This window comes from Eublepharis macularius, chromosome 12 (assembly GCF_028583425.1).
Source record: "Eublepharis macularius isolate TG4126 chromosome 12, MPM_Emac_v1.0, whole genome shotgun sequence".
Taxonomy (NCBI): Eukaryota; Metazoa; Chordata; class Lepidosauria; order Squamata; family Eublepharidae; genus Eublepharis; species Eublepharis macularius.
The window spans coordinates 19,178,298-19,197,769 of NC_072801.1; the positions used below are offsets into that span (position 1 = coordinate 19,178,298).

General features: G+C 44.6%; 1 protein-coding gene, 1 long non-coding RNA gene and 1 other non-coding gene across 5 annotated transcripts; 2 read left to right on the forward strand and 1 right to left on the reverse strand.

Annotated features, from left to right (window-relative positions):
• Positions 1-2,571: 2,571 nt before the first annotated feature.
• LOC129338935 (uncharacterized) lies at positions 2,572-6,985 on the forward strand. 2 transcript variants are annotated; one of them, XR_008597977.1, is made up of 4 exons: positions 2,572-2,894; positions 3,747-3,832; positions 4,091-4,234; positions 5,891-6,985. It is a non-coding gene; the product is annotated as an uncharacterized LOC129338935 (long non-coding RNA). The 2 variants fall into 2 exon arrangements; XR_008597978.1 differs by lacking the exon at positions 2,572-2,894 and adding an exon at positions 2,901-3,026.
• Positions 3,536-3,619, forward strand: LOC129340757 (small nucleolar RNA SNORD60). The gene has a single exon (XR_008598060.1). It is a non-coding gene; the product is annotated as a small nucleolar RNA SNORD60 (small nucleolar RNA).
• A 2,388-nt stretch (positions 6,986-9,373) lies between the features above and the next one.
• On the reverse strand, positions 9,374-19,203 carry LOC129339027 (uncharacterized). Of its 2 annotated transcripts, none has more exons than XM_054993628.1 (6): positions 19,035-19,203; positions 15,510-15,650; positions 15,196-15,289; positions 13,601-13,760; positions 11,751-11,903; positions 9,374-9,996 (listed from the first exon to the last, which is right to left on the reverse strand). In XM_054993628.1, the coding sequence occupies exons 2-6, from the start codon at positions 15,635-15,637 to the stop codon at positions 9,827-9,829; spliced, it is 705 nt and encodes a 234-aa protein (XP_054849603.1). In that variant the 5' UTR covers positions 15,638-15,650; positions 19,035-19,203; the 3' UTR covers positions 9,374-9,826. The 2 variants fall into 2 exon arrangements, with proteins under 2 accessions (XP_054849603.1, XP_054849601.1); XM_054993626.1 differs by having other exon boundaries at positions 9,374-9,999.
• Positions 19,204-19,472: the final 269 nt, after the last annotated feature.

Here is a 19,472-nt window from a genome sequence, read left to right on the forward strand (position 1 = left end):
GCATATCAAGGTCAGTTTACACTTTTGACTTGGACAGTCTCCATCAAGCTTCCCTGAATCAAGAGGAAAGGTGTGGTAAAAATCAATTCCTTTAATAAATCCCTTTACTAGAGAGGCTTGGGCTGGAATGCACACCCTAAAGAGAGCTTTCAGAGTACTGGAGATCAAGTCTGGAGTCTCATCGCATGCCAGGAAGCTTAGTGGGGCAAGGAGAAGCACAGTAAAGGACAGTTGTGCTCTGAAGTCTTATCTTTATCACTTGCCAGCTAACAGCACTCACCTCAGCTGTACAATCCATTTTCATGTTGGTGACAACCCAATATCAAGGTTTGCAATACTCCTACCATTGCAGCCCAAGGCCAAAATGCTGCAGCTGGCAGAGATGAGCAAACAGCTGGTTCTCCATCCTGTGAAAAACTTGAGGCAATTTCTTCAATTTTAATAGCATGCATATTTGCCTCAATAACTCTGGAGAACAAAAATTTTGCAACAAAATAAAGGGGGCTAAACTTTGCAATGATTGGTCAACTTGTAAGCTTGTGATTGGTTACATAACAAAACACTTGTTAGGCCTAAGAACATATAGCAAGTAACTGAGTCACATGGTCTGGCTCCTTAGATGTACATGACAGTTTAGTGAACTTTAAGGGCTGCAGCAAAAAATACTTTCACAATCCTCACATCCCCCCAGCCAGAACTGCCAGATACTTGACCAGGAGAGGATGGGCCTCATAGTTCAGGGCAAATTGTTGGGCTGCTTGGGACACCACGGCTGCCTGCAGAATGACAAAAGGAAGATGTGTGTTGGGGAATACCATTGATCTGCTTCCTAATGATCACATCAATATGTAACCGTTAACAATGAATATTGGTATTGACTATACATGGTATTGGTATTAATTTTATAGTTAATATTTATTGCTGTATTTATTGATCAGTAAGCACTGTGCACTTTCATTAGTAAACTGTGATATGTATACAAGTATTTATTAGTAATGGAATAATTGAACCCAGTGCACTTTGTTAACCACTACATATCGATAAGTTCCCCCATGGAACATCTTTCAATAGCCATCAGAGTTCCATGGTGCCCTTTAGTTTTGTCATCCTAAAGATCACAGGCAGCGGTGCAGTCTTAAGCAGAATGACATCCTTTGAAATCTATGGACTTTAAAAGGTGTAGCGGGAACCAGCATGGTGTAATAGAACATAGAAAGGGGTTCCTCAACAACCTGGCCTCCCTGAGCTCTTGAGTAGGTGGGCAGGTTCATTGTCAAGCAGGGCTTGTTATTGTCTGCCCTCATTCAGATGAAAGGGGTTATTATGGTTGGAATAGCAGATGGGCTACTAAGCACCTGGGCTTGTGGTTCCCCCCCCCCTCAAGGCTTTCCTACATTTCTTTCTGTTCTCCTGTGGCTCTTTTGTAAAGTGAGGAGGAAGGTACAGCTCACCACCCCATCACAAAACTCCAAAGGTTCAGAAAGGCTGGAGAGCCCTTTGTAGAACTGGGAAGGCCCAAGTTTGAATTCCCACTCCACCACAGAAGCTCGCTGGGTAACTTTGGACCAGCCATACACTCTGGGTCTGGTCTACCTCACAGGGTTGTTACAAGGTTGAAATGGAGAACAGTGTGAGTTGCTTTGGGTCCCTATGGGGGAGAGAGCAAGGGTGTAAACACGGGATCTGTTGATAAGATTTCAGGGGGGGGGTCTATGAACTTGGGTGGGGGGAAATTGATAATTGTGATAATGTAATTGGTTTCCATTGTAACCCTATGTATTCTCTTTTATGTATTTAAAAAATTTCTGAGGTGTTCATGGGCTTCACCAGACGGCCAAAGGGACCCAGGGCACAACCCCTGAAACAAAGGGAAGCTGGGCAGGCGCTGCTGTTCCCCTCCCGGGAGCACCATTGCAGGGTCAGCCGCAACCTCCCCTTCCTCCACCTGATCTTCCTCCAGCTCCTGCATTGGCAGCCCATTCCTCTAGGTTCCCCCAAAGGGGTATCGCCTCTGCGCTTTTTAAAACGAGACTTTAGCCAAAGGGATGGCGGGGAAAAGAGGGACCTAAAACCCTAAAAGGAGCGTGGAGGAAAAGCGGTAGAGTCGCGGGCCGGTTCTCTTGAGTCTACTCATAGCTTCATAGGGTTGGAAGGGACGTCTAGGGTCATCTATCCCAACCCCATGTACTTAGAGGATTTTGAGCGGGAAAGACGAGGGACGGCGGGGCGGCGTCGGGCTTGGCTTCCCGCCTGGGACCTGGCCTCAGTTTAGGTCCGAAGAACAGGAGCAATCACGGAGCACCGCCAGTCTTTGCAAGGGCTGCGGAAGTATCTGCGGCGGCTACTGCGCCCGGTGCGTCTGTTTCGCTCCCCGCCCGCCCCAACACCAGAAGCAACAACGCCACCGCTGCCACGCCCTCTTCTCCTTTGAAGTACCACCATCAAGGGCCAGAGCGGAAGCGACTCTAGGTCACTTGGAATGCCGGGAATTGCAGTCCTGCCGCTCCGCTCGCCTTCGCCCGCTCGTACTCTCTGACTCCGCTACCTCAAGTTCCCACAAGACCTCTCTTCGCTCCTCCCTCTGAAAGCAGACTGAGATTGGCCGCTGCCGAAAGAAGCTCGCTGTCGCACGACGATGACATCTCAACCTCCGCCCAATCAAAGGAAAGTGGCGGGGCCATGAGAAGGGGGGCGGAGAGCCGGCAGCGGCTGGCCAACCGGGAGGATGTTTGAGGCGTCTTGCAGAGTGATTGGCTAGGACGCACAATAAACGCAATAATACGATCGAATGCCCCTCCTTAACCAGCGCCGGCCAATGGAGACAGAGAACCGGGATATAAAAGAGGACGCCTTGCACGGACTCCTTCCGTTTCCTCGTCGCGTGGTTGGTGAAGGTTGGTCTGTTGGGAAGCCGTTTGGGGAGGCCATGCGTGGAGCTCGCGGTTCAGTGTACCTTTTTGCCTTTCTTTTACGGCGGAGTCCAGGAAGAGGTTTATATTTACAGCGGAGAAAAAACAGCTGCAGTGGTAGGTTAGGCGAAGAGCAGTTGGCTTAAGGCACCCACTGTATGTTATGATTAAATGATTTGAGCCTCCGTCTCTATGGCATGCTCTGGTGTCTGTGCGCTTAAAGAAACAAAGCTAGGGGGAAACCCATTGAGGTTTTAAAATACAGCACACACAGGCGTTACCCATTATGATGCTGGGAGAGGGAACGCGAAGGAGACGAGGTGGTCTTCGTCCTTGGCCACCCAATGTACCAGTAACTTGCAGGATTTTAAAAAAAAAAGGTGGGAGAGGTTTATTTACGGGTTTGATACCCGTTAAAGCTATGCAGACTGTGGGTTTATCAGCACAAGACTCGATCTGCAGACATTTTTCTTGCTCCTTCCTGCTTTGCTGAGCTCTCCTTGTTTCTCTGAGCATCTCTCTCCATTGCTTTGCTTCTACTGAACAGCTTAGCTGAGAGATGATTCTAAGGGGATGTTGTACAATGAGGACAAGAATTTTCCTGGGGCAGTGGGACTCCAAATTCCAGCCAATGATGAACTCTTTAAAATTTCTGACACCTCGTATGAAAACTGCTCGCAGTTTCTGATTACTGATGTCAACTGAGGCTTGGAAATTAACGTAAGGGGCACGTGCTTCCAGATGAACTGGTACAAGATCTATACTGTTAGGGTCTGACTTTTTAGAAAACTCAAAGAGGGGTTTGATACTTAATGCTGAATTGTTTTCTTTCTCCAGGAAATGGCCCCAAAAAGGAGTGAGATCAGCCATTGCCAAGAGGAGAAAATCAGTGATACCTTTACTAGCCATGAGAGAGCAGCATGGTAAATTACTTGGAAGTTACTAACGAGTTGTTGTTGCAGAAAGATGGGCCTTTGAAGTAGGTGTTTTCTTCCACCTATCAATAGGTGGAGGGAGCTGGCTCAGGGGCAGAGTGCACACGGCATCCAGGAAAACAACTTCCACTTCTTTGTGCAGTACAGTACACCATGATGATTTGGGAGTTCTTCAATGTAAGGCAGCTGATGGTAACTGATGATTGATTAGTCAACAGATATAAAGTGACTTTCCTTTTCTTTCAGGCTGACCTGAAGCAGCACTCAAGTGTACTGGATTAAGAAGGTGGAAGCAACCATGCCAAAGGCAAGGTTATTTTGACTAGCTGAGGCCTACAGAAGCTTTCAAAAAGATCCGAGGAAAGGCAGAACAAAGAAAAATCACAGAAGGTAGATATTAGTGTTTTATTTAATGACAAGGATTCACATAGATAACATGTTATAAAAAAATACTCTGAAGAAATTGTTGCCTGCAAGCAGCATTTGAAAACCGCATATTAGTATGCTGCACAAAGTGGCCAGTGCATTCCTAAACAGAGTTACACCCTGTCACCAACAGAGGTGTGAAGGGAAAGAGACAAGAATGTTTCAAACTAAGCTGGGCCTGCAAAAGCATCATGGAAAACAATAACCCCCTCCCCCTTCTTGCTTGGATGATAGTAGATTCATGTCAGTAATATAACTGTCAGTGTCATACTGGCCCATGCTGCTCTTTGAACAAAAACCCCAAAGCCCTTGGAAGGCAAGGCCACCATATTTAGGCATGAAGTGGCCAAGGAACTCGCCCAAATGCAATTTTCCTGGAACAGAACTAAGAAGAAATTTACCTTCTGAGTTATGCCTGGTTCACAACTTATAGACAGGTGATGATAGAAAGCTATTGCCTGCTCTCAAAACCAAATATCCTCCTCTTTGGAAGAACAGATTTATCTAAATTGCTGATATCCCAGAGCAAAAGGAAAGGGCTTTTCAGCTATGTGGAAAGGCAACTCTTTCACATTGTTGCCCTGCTGTAACATTGGAGCAACCACAAGGGATCCCGGAGCAGATTTCTAGTTCAGCCCTTAGTTCCATGAAGATTTATGAATTCATTCATGTATTAGGAAAAAAACAAGGTTTAAAAAAAGTTTGGAAACTTAGATGACTTAATCTACAGTGTTATAAAAACTTGCCATTAAAAAAAAATGTAACAGTCACCAGTTATAACTAGTCTCCGAAAGAACCCTAGTTTGGCTAGGGATAGTAGAGACAATAGGCTTAGCAGAACAATAAAGCTCCAACCTTGGGTAGTGTTACGCTGGCTTTTGAGATTTTAACTGATATTAGCAACATGTTAAGTATAAGGGCTAGAAACTTGCTGTTTAAAAGAACCTCAGGGAACTGCCTTTTGTGCCCTGTACCAAATTCTGTATGTGCATCTGTATCTTCGCTGCTGAAGAATTACAATACCTCTCAGCTAGTACAGGCCTGCTGAAGAATTCTGGAGAATTCAAAAGCTTGAATACTGTTCTGTGTTGTCATGGTTGTTCCTTATAAAAAGTACTACATTGTCTGCAGATAGTCTTCACATTCATGCAGGAGTGCCCTCTGTCATGGCTAGTGCCTTTAGTTGGCGTGCCCTTTCTTGAGAAGCCAGATCCATCTGTAGCTATCTGTATTCCTGATGGCATCTGTAAGGGTGAGAAAACCTGGAAGAGAGTTCGGAAACATCTGGTTTCAATGGCAGACTGCCTACAGGCACACGTTTGCCTTGGCTGCAAAAAAGATTAGGGCCAAGATTGTTTCCTCAGAAACCTAACTTTTTCATAACTATCTGGTATTTATTAAGGTTCCATTTTAATTGTATTTTATTTTTATTATTTTAATAACTGTATTTTATGCTTGTAAGATAGATTTCTGTTTTTACTGTTCTTAACTTTGTATGGTGATGGCCTTTGGCTATATATAATTAAACCTACCTACAGGCACACATGATATGGAACGCATTCATTTTAAAAGGACTCCCATTGGTTGCCAGTTTATTTACCGTGTTTCTTACTTTTACAGCCTTCAGTGGCCTGGAAGGAACCCATTAAACCAACTGGGATTAGCCGCTGTCAGTGGAAGGCTTCTGTGCCTCCCACCCTCAGTTTTGAAAGTAGCACAGAAATCGCATCCTCAACCTTTGTTCAATCAAAGAAAATAAGGTGGTGGGGCAGATGAACAGAGTTGCCTGGAGATACTGAGTGAGAATGGGCAGTTGGCCAAGTACGTACTTCATTCACCAGTACAGACGGGGCAGAAGAGCAGTGTTCCATTCCTGAGATACGCACGATCACATTCTGTATTGTTGTAGAGAATATCAGAATATATCTTTTTATATTTTTTTCCTTTTAGCTTTGTGTTGTGAGCCTTTTGACTTTTTTATCTTTTGGCTTTAAAAAGTTCTTAATTGAATTTAATTTTTAAAAATCCCCCACAGTGGAAAATACAGCTTGGTGAAGCTGTATTTGTCCAAAATCATATTCATGCTTGAATGAGACAAAGGAATGTGTATATGTGAACAAGAATAAAAATAATGTGATGGGATTATATATTAGGGGGAAATAATAAGGTTTAAAAATAGAACCTAATATTCTTGTATCTAGCTGATACTGAATTGTTTTTGTTGTAATTTGTTCCTTTAATGCAACTTTATTTATTTATAAGATTTTAATAATTTATTGCATCTAGTCAATACCAGATTGTATTTACTGTACAAACTACAATTTTACTCACATTCATTAATTCATAAGATTTTAACAATAATTTGTTACTTAACTAATTTGCTTAATTTCTGTAATTATGTATTTGTAAAAAAGAAAACGTAAGAAAAAAAGAATGATTGTTTTTTATTTTATGCCCCCCTTTGAGCAGGTTTCTAAGCAAGGGCCACAATGAATGTTCTAAATAAACAACTCGAGTATCAAACTGGTCAGTGACTTAATCCTATGGGAGTGTACAAGGAGGGGGATACAATGAAAAGTGCATTATGGGTTGATGGAGATGTTGACTCGGTTTTACAGCATGTTTTTATTGCTAGATAGAAGCTGCAAATTGAGGCCACTTGGATTAAGTCCACATCCTGGGAAGCATGAGAAGTCAACTCTGTCGGTGTGTTTAGTTACGGCAAACCTACCCAGCAGCAAAACATGAAATGACTAACTTCTGTCAGGGAGGGGCCCATGGCTCAGTGGTAGAGTACACGCTTTGTAGACAGAAGGCTGTAAATTTAATCCTTAATTTTGTATGAAGTATAGACCAGAGTTGTGTATGTAGGTTTTCCCTCTTTCTACATCTCTCTGCAGAGCAGAAGGGTTTCTAGTCCAGTAGCAAAGCACAGGGTTTGCATGTGGACGGTCCCAGGTTTGACCCCAGGTGTCCCTGTGAAGGTCAGGGGAAAGACCCATCTCATCTAAAGGCCCTGGAAAGCTACTGTCAGAACAGATCAGCCTGTGTTAGATGGACCTCTATTCATAGGTACTCCAAAAGCCCAGCACATGGTAGCTGTCACTGTGCAATGCTACTAACGGGTTTCTCTAGCTTGCTCCAAGACTCTTCCTGGAAAAGCCAACTCCAAGTCAAGAGGAAACACTGGTCTAACTCACAAGAAGGCAACTTCACACCTTTGTGTTCCAAGTGGGGATTTGCACCCTAGTCTCCTCATCTGAGTCCAACTGCTACAGAACTAGCCCTCTGCCTTATACAGGTGAAGAAACTTGCTGTAAAGGACTAAGCTTTGTTTAGAAAGCTTTTTAAAAAAAAACCTGGCTAATTCAGATAAGCTCCTTTCCAGAATATGGATCACAGGGTAAGCCTAGGCATCTCTAACTCTCGATTAGATAAAAATGCATTCATGGAAATTTAAGCAACATGGAGCCAAGGAAAATCTACACAGCAAATCTGCATAACATAGTCAACAGTTACGACTACTCTCCAAAAAAGCCTGGGTTTTCCTAGGGAGAGGATATGGAATATGCTCAACAGGATGTTGAAGCTCCAACCCAGGGCAATCTTACACTGGCTTTTGAGATTTTAATGTGTTAAATTCAACTCGGGCTAAAAAAATGCGTTTCCTTAAAAAAAAGACAAGATTCTCAAGGGAACATGCCTTTTGTTTCCAACACCAAATTCTGTGTGTGCAAAAGTGTTATCTGGTTCTTCACTGTGGAAGAATTGCAATACTTCTCAGCTAGTACAAAAGAATGTCCAAAGCATTAATTCTTGGGCGTTCTCTAGCACTAGAAGATTAGTTCTATCACCTAACATCGTCCCTTCATAGAAATCGGAACAGAAATAAAAACTTGTCTTTGAGTTCAATTGGGACTGTGTGCTATCTTCAGAAATAGCCCAGGTTGTTTTTAAAGTGGACCTTAGAGGAAAATTCATTTCTATCACAAGGTGAAGAGAAAAATCAGATATTTTTATTAAATATTAAAACTCAGGGTGATAAATGCAAGAGAGCTGGAAGCAATAAAGTACATCAAAAATTAACGAGAATTCCAACAGAGCATATACTTTGAAGTGGAAAATAGAAAGGAATGTAACTCTTGGTGAACAAGAAGGGGCTCAAACATGGGACATGTTTTCCCTTTAGTCATGCTCTCTAAACATCAAGGCTCATATAAGAGCATAAGATCTCTGACACCTGTGAAACAACTGCATGTGGTTCCCACATTCCAAATTGTGCTGGAAAGGTTGTGATGGAATTAGTTCCTTCTCAGGTTGTTGTTGGCATTGTCCCCCAAATACTACAATTCTAGGAGGAAATTTTGATTCAGATTCAGAACTTTACAGGACGTAGGTAAGCTAAAGACTTTTTACGAGGCAGTCTGCCATTGCCTTCCCCAGTTATCTACACTTTACCCCCAGGAAACTGAGTATTCATTACAGAATGTAAGATCCCATTAAAGATGTCTACAGTTATGCCAGAAATGTTTGGCCACAAAGCGATACTGAAATAAGACTAGAGCTTCTTTGCTTTTGATTGCCAACTAAGTTTCTAACTGCAGCATTTTGGAAGAAAATAAAAGTATGATTCTTTTTAAAATAGTACCTTAATACTGGAGACCACTTGATCCTGGACAAATTTTTCTTCCCAGTTCAAAATTCCCAATAAGCCATAAGTAACTTTGCTAAAGAGGTGGCTACTCCTCTTTGAATGAACTGAAAAATCTACACAGCAAATCCACACAAGACCTATCTCGGTTTATTAAGAAGCCCAATTTTACTAATTGCTCACTGATTTAAATATGCCCATCTATGAAACACTAATTATTACTGTTATTACTTGTTTGTTCATTGTTGAACAACTTTTATTCATGTTTCCAGATACTGTGATACTTATTATTTATAAATATTGTCAAGGACTACATATTCTTTTAAAGACACATTTTGTGGGTGAACTTTAGAGAATGAGGCGGAAGAACCCGGAGGTAGCAAGATGGGATTACATCACTTTAGATGGCAAGTGCTAGATTCCAACTATGCATATCCTGCCCCCCCCCCCTGACCCGGCGCCACTATAAAATAACTCCATGCAAACAGAAGACCTTAAAGAAAGAGGCAGGCCACTAGTTTTCTGATTGCAGGGAGTTTTTAGAGTATGGATAGAATATTCTAAAATGGGATCCCACAGTCAGTCTAGAGCAACGGGGTTCCTTCTACCTTGTTCCCCTGGCATGAATGAAGTAGACTTTAATGCCAGCTTCCATCTTGCCCTGTACTGCGCCATCATAAAGACAGACAACAGCAGCAGCCTCTGACACAGCTCAGAAGGCCTACACCGTTCTGGCACGTTGCAAAAGGGCACGCACTGTTAGCTCCAAAAGCCAATGTTTTTGTATCATGAGAGAAGCAAAGGCTTCTTGCAAAATCATTACCCTTGAGCTCAGGTGTCCCTCTGCATAGTTTCAGCATCATCGAGGAGAGAAAAAACCGAATTCACTACATTCAACGCATTTTTCATTTCCTCTTCCGTTTCTGCCGGGGCTCTCCGTCTGCTTCTTTGCCACACACACCTTTCTCCTTCTCTGTACCAAGCATCTGCAACAATGGCAGCTGTAGTTTTTCAGCTACAGCCCAAGCCCAGAGGCACTTTTCCACATGCTGAGGCGTCCATGTTTTCTCTGCATCTGCTAGAGAAAAGTATTCAAAATGATGAGGCCGAATGCAGGCAGAATCCTAGACAGAAACTTGTAGTTAGATGCACATTCTTAAGAAACTGACTGCAGAAAAACAGGAGGGAAATGTGGCTCGGCTGTAAAGCATCTGCTTGGCATGCAGAAGGTTCTAGGTTCAATCCCCAGCATCTGCCAGTCTTAGTAGTCAGGGCTGACTTTGATGAACTCATGGTCTGATTGAGTATTGGGCAGCTTCACGTGTGTTCCAAACTGTATGAAAGCCACATAAACATGCCTGGGACTGCCCCACATGGTTCAGAAGTGAGTCCCACAGCTACAGCACTTTGCAATAAAGGTTTATAAAAGTATGCAGAGGGTAGAGGAAGCAGAGAGAACTTCTTTCTCTCTCCCTCAAAATACTAGAACTCAGGAGCAGATTCAAGACGGAGAAAAGGAAGCTGTTCTTCACACAACACCTAATTACCCCACAGAACTCCCTGCTGCAGGATATACAAAGCAGACTAGACCAATTCATGGAGTGAAACGGCCATTTGTGACTATTACTCATGATGGCAAAATGGGATGTTTGGGGGCAGTGTATCTCTGAATGCTCATTTGGAGGGAGGGCAACTCTGGTCAGGACGGAGCCATGCAGTCGGCCCATATCCATCTTGCTCATGTCTTTACTTTTTTTCCTCTTTACTTTTTATAACAGGTTAATCACAGGTTTCATTGAACAAATACCCCAAATCTGTTGTAAGTTAAGAAAGGCAATTGACATAACTTCTAGCAATGCAATAATGTAAATACAATCCAATTAAAATAAAGATTAACTGCAGTTTCTAGAAACTTCAGTTTCTAGAAACTGAAAGTATAGGTAAGGATTTCCATTCCCTTTAAGTGATGGAATTTTGTCTGCTACTATTTTCGGCTGCGCCAACTTTGAACTGATGGAAGGCGTAATTTTTTCCCTTTTTTGTGCTATTTGCTGTTTGGCAGCTCTGAGTAGCAGATCTCTGTCATTTAAATGTTAGTCACACGATGGGCAGTTCACAGAAGCACGGCTCAGCTAACATTTAAAGGATCCAGAAGGTGGAGGGTTAAACGTGGAGCAAACGCTGAGGCCTGGCCATTTAAAAGAGACTGAAGAATTGACTTTGTTTAAGCTAAGCCGTAGTTTCTTCTGAAGAACCCTACAAACTGCAGTTTTGTGAGTCAGCTGAGCAGTCCCTCAAAGGGATCCCTAGCCTCTTGGCAGGACTACAATTCACAAAATTGCTTCATGAGCAGAGTAACAATTAAAACCATTTTTTAAAAAGTCCCACTGGTAACACAGTAGGGTTACAAACAAGGACTACTCTCAGCCCTTTCCCTTGTGAAGATATTCCTAAAATCATAGTGAGCAATCCTGAACCAATTTGCCAAAACCACAGGGATAGAGCGTCACCGTCCCATAAACCTCCTTGCTCCTGCCTAGCTGAAACAGGATATACTGTGCAAAACTGTTTAAAATGCTGAAAATATGATGGAACAAAAGTGCACATGGGCTTAATTTTAATAACATATTCAGCTGCAAATTCTGCCATCTTTACTGCAGGAGCGCGGTTAATGCATCATGGGGATTTTAATGTTTGAGGACAGAATTCACCCAGCTACAATTTCAGGTGCTTTATAAACGACAGAAGATAACGGGGCTGGTGTGCTGTACAGCACCTTGCACGCTCCCAAAGAAACGCTTCCTAGAACACAGTTTCTCGTCTCCTTACCTTTGTTGAGCTTCTCAACGCAGCTTTGAATTTTGCCCAGGTACAGCATGTAGTGCTTGAGCGTATACTGAACAGGTGCAAGGCCCGGAATGGACTCCATCGCCTCATCAGCCATAAATGCCACAGCTTCTGGAGCTCCTGCAGCTAAAATTGCTGCAACAGAAAACAGACCCACTCAGCAAGCAGAGGAAAAGGGCATCTGGAGTTTGTCTTCTTTACAAAGTGCAGCTACTACTGCCATTCAGCCAGACTAAATGCTACAGATCTCTGCAGAAAACTCACAATTTTAAAAAATAAATAAAAGCAATCTATAGCAGACGGAATGTGTACTAAGAGGAGAGCAGCCTAGAGAATGTGAAAACCTCAGTGGGGCAGGGCAGAGTGAAACTGCTGCAGTAAAGCCCTAACAAGAGGTTCCGATTCAATGCCCAGCTGAGAGCTTGTTAAACGTGGGGCAAGGTTTATTTATGTGTGTGCAGTTTATTAAAATTAGTAAAATTCTCATATACCAACATGCAGTGGACCTTGGGCAGTGGTACATCCAATAGCTCCACTGCTGTGACTGCTTCCACATCCCTCGCCTCCCTTAAGATGAATGGTGGATGGTACATTCCTCAGGACAGGGGCCTTGAATTTTTTAAAGCACCAGCCATACTCATGGCACTAGAACAGTAAGGCTGATTTTCTGGAATCAAGGCTGATCAGCTCTTGCATTCCTTCAACTACTCTTCAGTTCTCCAGACAAGACTGGAGTCCTGACTGCAGAAAACTATGGGTGGGAATCAATTTAAACAAATAGTTGGGCAGCAGAATAATTGTAAAGAGTTTCACTGCAACATTACCAGCATTAAAATAACAGCGGGGGGAGAAAAGCGACATGACAAAAATGGTAGTGGGAGCAAAAGTGAGATCACAGTGACAAGAAACAAATAGCAAATCACCCCCAGATATGCAGCAGCAGTCGGAGTGCAAAGATCCAGGCAAGCTGAGAGGGTTAAAAAGTATCATCAATTGGAAAACTGCAAAGAATTATAAGCAACAGAGCTTCAGACAGATGTTGAAAAGGGTGGGCACAAAAAATCAAGTAAAAAATGCAAGTCACAGTCTAGGTGAAGTTGGATCTACACATGCAGATGAAACGAGGCAGCAGAATGGACTGTCCCACTTCAGGCTACAGGTGGGGAATCCTACTTGAGAGGTGCATAGTCATAGGAAGGCCTTTACACTTGTAAGGTGTGCTGCACTCCCCTCTGTTGTTTTAGATGGGCGGTTTAACAGAATTCCCTACGAGAAAAGGCTTTGCCCTTGAAATGAAGGAGAAATTGAGACTGTAGATCATGTTCTTCTACATTGTTCATTCTGTCAAGATGCTCGCATCAAGCTCATCACTCCTTTGATCAATAGAATACCTGGAAGAATGAGCTTGGAATACGTTAGGCTACTTCTAGAAGACGGTAATCCGAAAACTACAGCCTCAGTCGCAAAATTTTGTGCAACAGCCTATAAAATCCATCAGATGCTTTCATTATCAGGGTTTATGAAAATACCATCCTTCTATATTACTGTTTTAATTAACTATTTTAATTTTGTGTTTACTAATAATTTTTTACTTCGTAATTTTGTAGTATTCCCTCTATGCTGGTCTTTGAGCGTATAATAAATCTGATTTTACTTGAGAATGCTCCTACGCATGTAAACAAAAACGTTCCATACAGACCATGCTCTCACAGAGTGCTCAGGGCTACAAGAGAGCTCAGTTTCTCTCTTCTTTCTTTGCTTTAGGCTCCTCTGTTTACTGCTCCCATCCAGAGCATGGTGTAGCCACCTTTGGCGTCCCTGGCATTTCTCACCTGATGCTGTAGCTGGCCCCACAGCTTTCAGTTTGCTGAGTTCAGTTATGGCGGCTGCTACATCCGGGAGGAGCCGGAAGGCTTTCTCAGTACAGCTCTCCACTGACTCAGTGGAGTTGGTGGCTACCAGCTGCTGCAGGCGTGGACGAAACTTGCCTCTCTGGAAGGAAGAAAGCACTTCATTTCTGCCCACATCTACAGTTCAGACACCAGACTGAAACTAGGTTATTAGTCATCCAGTACAGAAGCGGAGTCAAAGGCATTCCATCTTCCTCAAAGAACTGCTGGGAATTTGATTTCTGCAAGCAGGTAGACACCAGGGGGAGAATCACTATGAAGGACTGGTTCATGCCACCATCTGGTACTATATCTGTGAGACTGTGTTAATTTTAGGTGGGTAGTCATGTTGGTCTACAGTAGAAGAGCAAGGTTGAAGTCCAGCGACACCTTAAAGACCAATAAGATCTCCAAGCTCAAGGTATCTGATGAATCTCATTCGTCTTTAAGGTGCTGCTAGACTCAATTCTCTATGACTGAGAAGTCACACTGCAGCAATTGTAACCAAGCCTTCCCAACGATACCTTCTCAACAGTTACTTCCCCCGCCACCAAAAAGGCTCTCTGCAGTAAAATATTTTTGAGTGCTTTTCTAAAACTACAGAGTAAATTGCTCTCTTCTCACCCATTCCAGCAAGCCATTTCAAAGTACCACTCCCCCCGCCCCACAACAGAGAAGAGTCTAGTTCTTACAATCACCAGACAAAGCAAACTCAGGGAGGGCAGCTTAAGAAAGAGGACCCACCTCTGCAGCAACTAGAACAAGAGAATAATTAGGGCATGGGTTTAGACAAGCTGGACTTTGCCACTACATCCGAATCAGAAAAGCTACTGTGGCATTATCAACCACAGCAGGAAACAACTGTCTTAACAGGGGGAAAGGAGAGGGTAGATTGCAAACCTTGGAGCCAAATTTGACCAGAATTCTTTGTCTCAGGACCACAGGCTGCAGATCTCTTCTTCCAGCCTGGATTAGATTGTTATTTTACAAATGGCTCAATGTGAGAGACTAGTAAAGATCCCCTCCAAATATCAAGGAGGGGAGAAGGTTGTATAAACCAGCTGGGGGGAGGGGCTAGTTTGTACTTTGGTTTTTCCTTTTTTATTGTGGTTTGGGAGCCAACTTCAGCTCTCAAAGCAACTTGCAGAATTAAAGGAAGATTACAAATGGTATTAAATGGATCCCGGCATGATGGAGGGGTGCCCGGCTGCTGTCTGCCATCCCACCCATGGTATCATAAATGGCAGCTGGAAGACAAAGGAAGGGCTCCCTGGGTAAAGGGTGACAGCTGGATAAGACAAGGTAACAAAGGGTCAAGCCAGTAAAAATAATAGGGGGCTATCAATGCCAGTGGAGCTGTTAGCAAGACCGTCCTAGCCACACAAGACAAAATTCTACATTCTCATTCTACAGACAGCATCCAAGCCAGAGAAAGGGGAGCTTGTCGAGTATGGTTTTAAACCTAGGGTTCATACAGCCCTTTACTCTGGCCACGCCACCTCTATTAAGCAAGCAACCGATTCTGGGCGACGTCTTACAGACAGCTTCCAGTCCATCAGCTTGACCAGGTCCTCTCGGGTCAAATATCTTGTCTTTCGTTCTGCAATGGCAGCCGGCAGTTCTTCTTGATACCTACAAACCATGGGGGGGAAGTATAGCTTTGAATGGCACTGAGAACAGCAGGCAATCCTATGATAGTGTTGGCATCTGTGGCCACCCAGCAGGCTTCCGTGGCACAATGGGGATCCAATCCTGAGCTTCCCAGATCCTAGTCCAGTTCTCAAATTATTACACTACACCAGCTCTCAGGATGACACCAACTCAGGGAGAACTGAGAATAAGGGGAATTTACCATTTATCCAAGACAACAAGGTCCTTCTTCTTCTTTCCTTTGGCCTCTAGCACTTCCCAGTAAGCGTTCAATGCCAGCCTCCAGTACATAGGCTCATCACAAGCAAAGAGTCCTCCTTTCAGTGACATGACTGACGAATACCTGGGAACACACACAAGGAAGGAAGCAAAATAAGGGCTCCTAAGCATGTCCAGAATACACTTCGCTCACGGCAACATGTAACAACCAAGAAGCAAGCCTCGTGTGCAATCAGAGTAACTGAGCCAGTAAAACCGGCTCACAACCATCCAGCAAGGTCACCTGCCCAGAAGTAAGCAACAAACATCTGCCAGGGACCATTAAGTTAACTAGCAAACAAGTTGCACAGCCATGGCCGGGACTGGACCTCACATAGGTCTGCCTGGAAGTCAGCCCCATAACAATTCTAGGGACCACCATGAAAAACCAGTGACTGAGGAGCAACCACCATACAACTACCCTATGCCCAGAAGTGAGCTGCACTGCCGTGTCAAAGACAGCCTTGGAAATACGCCAGAAGGGAACTCAAGTACACTAAACCAGCCCAATAACAAACCACAAATATTTGCCAAGGACTGCTTCACAAATACTTCTGCTCAGAACCAAGCCTCACAACCCTAACTTCTGAGCCATGGTACTTGCAGGGCCGTCCTCAGCAAGCTTGCGGGGCTTATCTCCAGCACAGAGTGACACCACGAGTATATTTACCCAGCAGTAAGCGACATACACCAGTCAAAAATAAGCCTCAAAAGACTACCCAGAACTGTACTGTGTATACAAGACTCCATTTTGGGTTACGGTACCTGTGGGTCATTCTCGGTCAGGTTTGTGGAGAGTACCTCCAGCTATGCCCAGGACTGGCCTGAAGTAGGCCACACAAACAAACCCAATCATAAATAACAAATATCCACCCAGGAACACTTTGCAATTATGTTGGCTAGGAAGCAAGCCCAAGAAATCTGCCCAGGACCGCCCCACACGTATTGTGGATGTGGGGCTGATTCCTGAGTCAGTCCTCAGCAATCTATATGTGTGATAATACAGTAAGTCTTAGTGGCCCTGAATGGGCAGAAGAGTGGGATATAAATGTTGTAAACAAATACATAAGTTCATTTACTCAAAAGTAACCCTCACAACCCTGTCCAGACTCACTACACATTTACTTTTGCCACTCAGCTAAGTCCCAAAAGCACATCAGGGACCACACTGCAAGTACATTTCCCCTGAAGTAAGCTTACGTACACAAGCTCAATAATAAACCACATATATCTGCCGAGGAACAACTTGCCAGCACTTCTGCCCAGAACAAAGCCCCGTAACCCTGTCCTGTAAGTACATTGGCCTGAAAGTAAGCCACCCACCATGACAGGGACCACACCTCGTGCCTGAGGGCTGGCGTGGCACAGTGGTTTGAATATTGGACTAGGACCTGGTGGTTTGAATCCTGCTCCACCGTAGCAGCTTTCCAAGTGACCTTGGGCCCATCACAATCTCTCATCCTAACCCACCCCCAGGATTACTGTGTGCATGAAGTGGAAGAATAATGTGAAAAAGACACTTGGGGTCTCAATAAGGGAGAAAAGTGGGATGATTTTTTAAAAGCATAAATAAATAAGTATCTGAAGCACACTTAAACAGAAGTAAACCACATATACCTGATTGTCAGTAAGCCACATACACCTGCCTGGGGCTGCCCCACAAATCTCATGGGCCACAACTGAGCCCCATACCCACAATACTTGCGAAGCAACCCTGATGTTTGTGGATCACTTCCACGCCAATGTACTTGTATGACAGAGCTGAGAAGAGTTATGGGGGTTACTTCTGAGCAAATGTATTTGGAGGGGTAGACAAAGCCCCATGTCTACATCAGGGACGAAACCAAGAGTATGTGAGCCTAAAAGCAAGCCTCTCAACCCCATCTGGGACCACATCCCATATCTTGGGACCACAACACAAGGACATTTGCTTGGAAGTAAAGCTCAAAACTCTGCCTGGAACTAGCTTGTCCTTGAAGGAACTGTACTTTGCGTACATAAGAAATAAGCGTGTCTCAAACAAGCTATGAATGTTTTTCTGGAAGCACAAGAATGTTTGCCCAGAAATAAGCTTATAAAATTGCACAGGACCACTACCTAAGCACCTTTGCCGAGAAGGAAACCCCACATTCATTTCACAGTGTATCCCTCCAGTACATTGGCTGAAAACTAATACATTCACATCAGGGACTGCCCCACAAGTATATCTGCTGAGATGAAAGCCCTACAATGCCACCAAGTATGCTAACCCAGAAGTAACCCCCAAAGCAATTTCCAGGGCTGCCCTGTAAGTATGTCTCAGACCTACGCTCAGGACTACACCTTGAGTACATTTACCTGGATGCAAGCCCCATATATCTACCCCAAAATAAATTATGAACACTTGCCCAGTTCCACCCCCTCCCCAGGACATTTATTCAGAAGGAAGACATATACACATTCCCAAGATATAAAACAAACACCTGGTAGGGCAGCACCATATGTACATTGGTCTTGAAAAAGTCCCACAGCCCATCCCAGCCATTCCACAAGTACAGCTGTCCAGATGCAAGCTGCAAATCCCACTCAGTATGTCTCACAAGTACATAAGCCCCACATCCATTTCAGGGAGAATCCAGTGTGTGAGACTAGGTTCTGAGAGATGGAGGTTCGAAATCCCTATTCAGCTACATAATCTTTCTGGGTGACCTTGGACCAGTCACTGTCTCTGAGCCTAACCTACCTCAAAGGGTTGTTGTGAGGATAAAATAGAAAAGGGAAGAATGTGGTAAGCTGCTCACAGTCCCCATGGAATAGAAAAGCAGGATGTATACAAAGAAACAAACAAATACACAAATATCCCTCATGTATGTGGGCTGAAAACTACCCACATCCCAGATTGCCTTCAAGAAAGTTCACCTGGAAGCAAGCCTTGGTACCAAGCGTCACCTGTCTGCCAGCATCACATAGTATACTTACTCAGCGTTTCCCTAGAAATAAACCACATGCTCCTGCCTATCCCCAAATCCAAATGCCTGCCCAGGCTGGACCACCTCACAGGTAGTCCACTAGCCTAGAAGCAAAACCCCACAGCCATGTCCAGGGCCACCTCACAAGCGCCTTTTCCTGGAAGCAAACCTGCCAATTCTGCCTGGGGCTCCCAGGAGTAAACGCCTCCGTCATGCCAGAGCAAGCCTTTTTGCACGGAAGCCATCCCCACGACCCTTCCCCGGTCTGCCCTGCAAGGGCATCTGCCTCAACCCTCACAGCCGTGCCCGGCAAGCACGTTCACCCACAGGCAGCCCTCGCAACTATGGGAGCAAGCAGCACAAACCTGCCCACTCAGCTACTTCTGGGTTTAAGTTTATGGGCCTTTCTGTGCAGGAATAAGCCTCCCTCAGGCACACCATTTCTGCGCCAGGCAAACCGCGCGAGTAAAAGAACAGCCCCCAAGTCCATTTCCCCCGGCAGCCGGGCCTCCAAGGCCTACCTGGGGGGGAACCAGCCGAACAGATGTGGGGGGAGGGGAGGAGTCCCTAAGCGGCTCGCTGAGGCGACGGTGCCAGACGAGGCCTGCCCTGCAGTCGCCGCCTTCCCGCCTTCCGGGTCGGCGTGAAGGGCCCTGAGGAGGGCGGCCTGCCTGGAGGAGGCCAAGGCGGGAGAAGAGAAGCAGCAGGACCGAGGAGGAGCAGGATAGGGGCCGGGCTCTTTCGAGGGGAGGCGGTGAGGGATCGCCTGCCATTCTCCCCACCTCGTTTCTCCCTAGAATATGACGGGAGAGAATCGTCGCCTGCTTTTTGCCTTGCGTTGTGCCTGTGCCGGGAACTGAGAAGGGGGAGGGAGGGATCCGGCTCCCTAACTTTAATAATAGTATATTAATAACAGCATTCAATTTATATATAGCCCTTCAGGAATACCCACTCAGAGC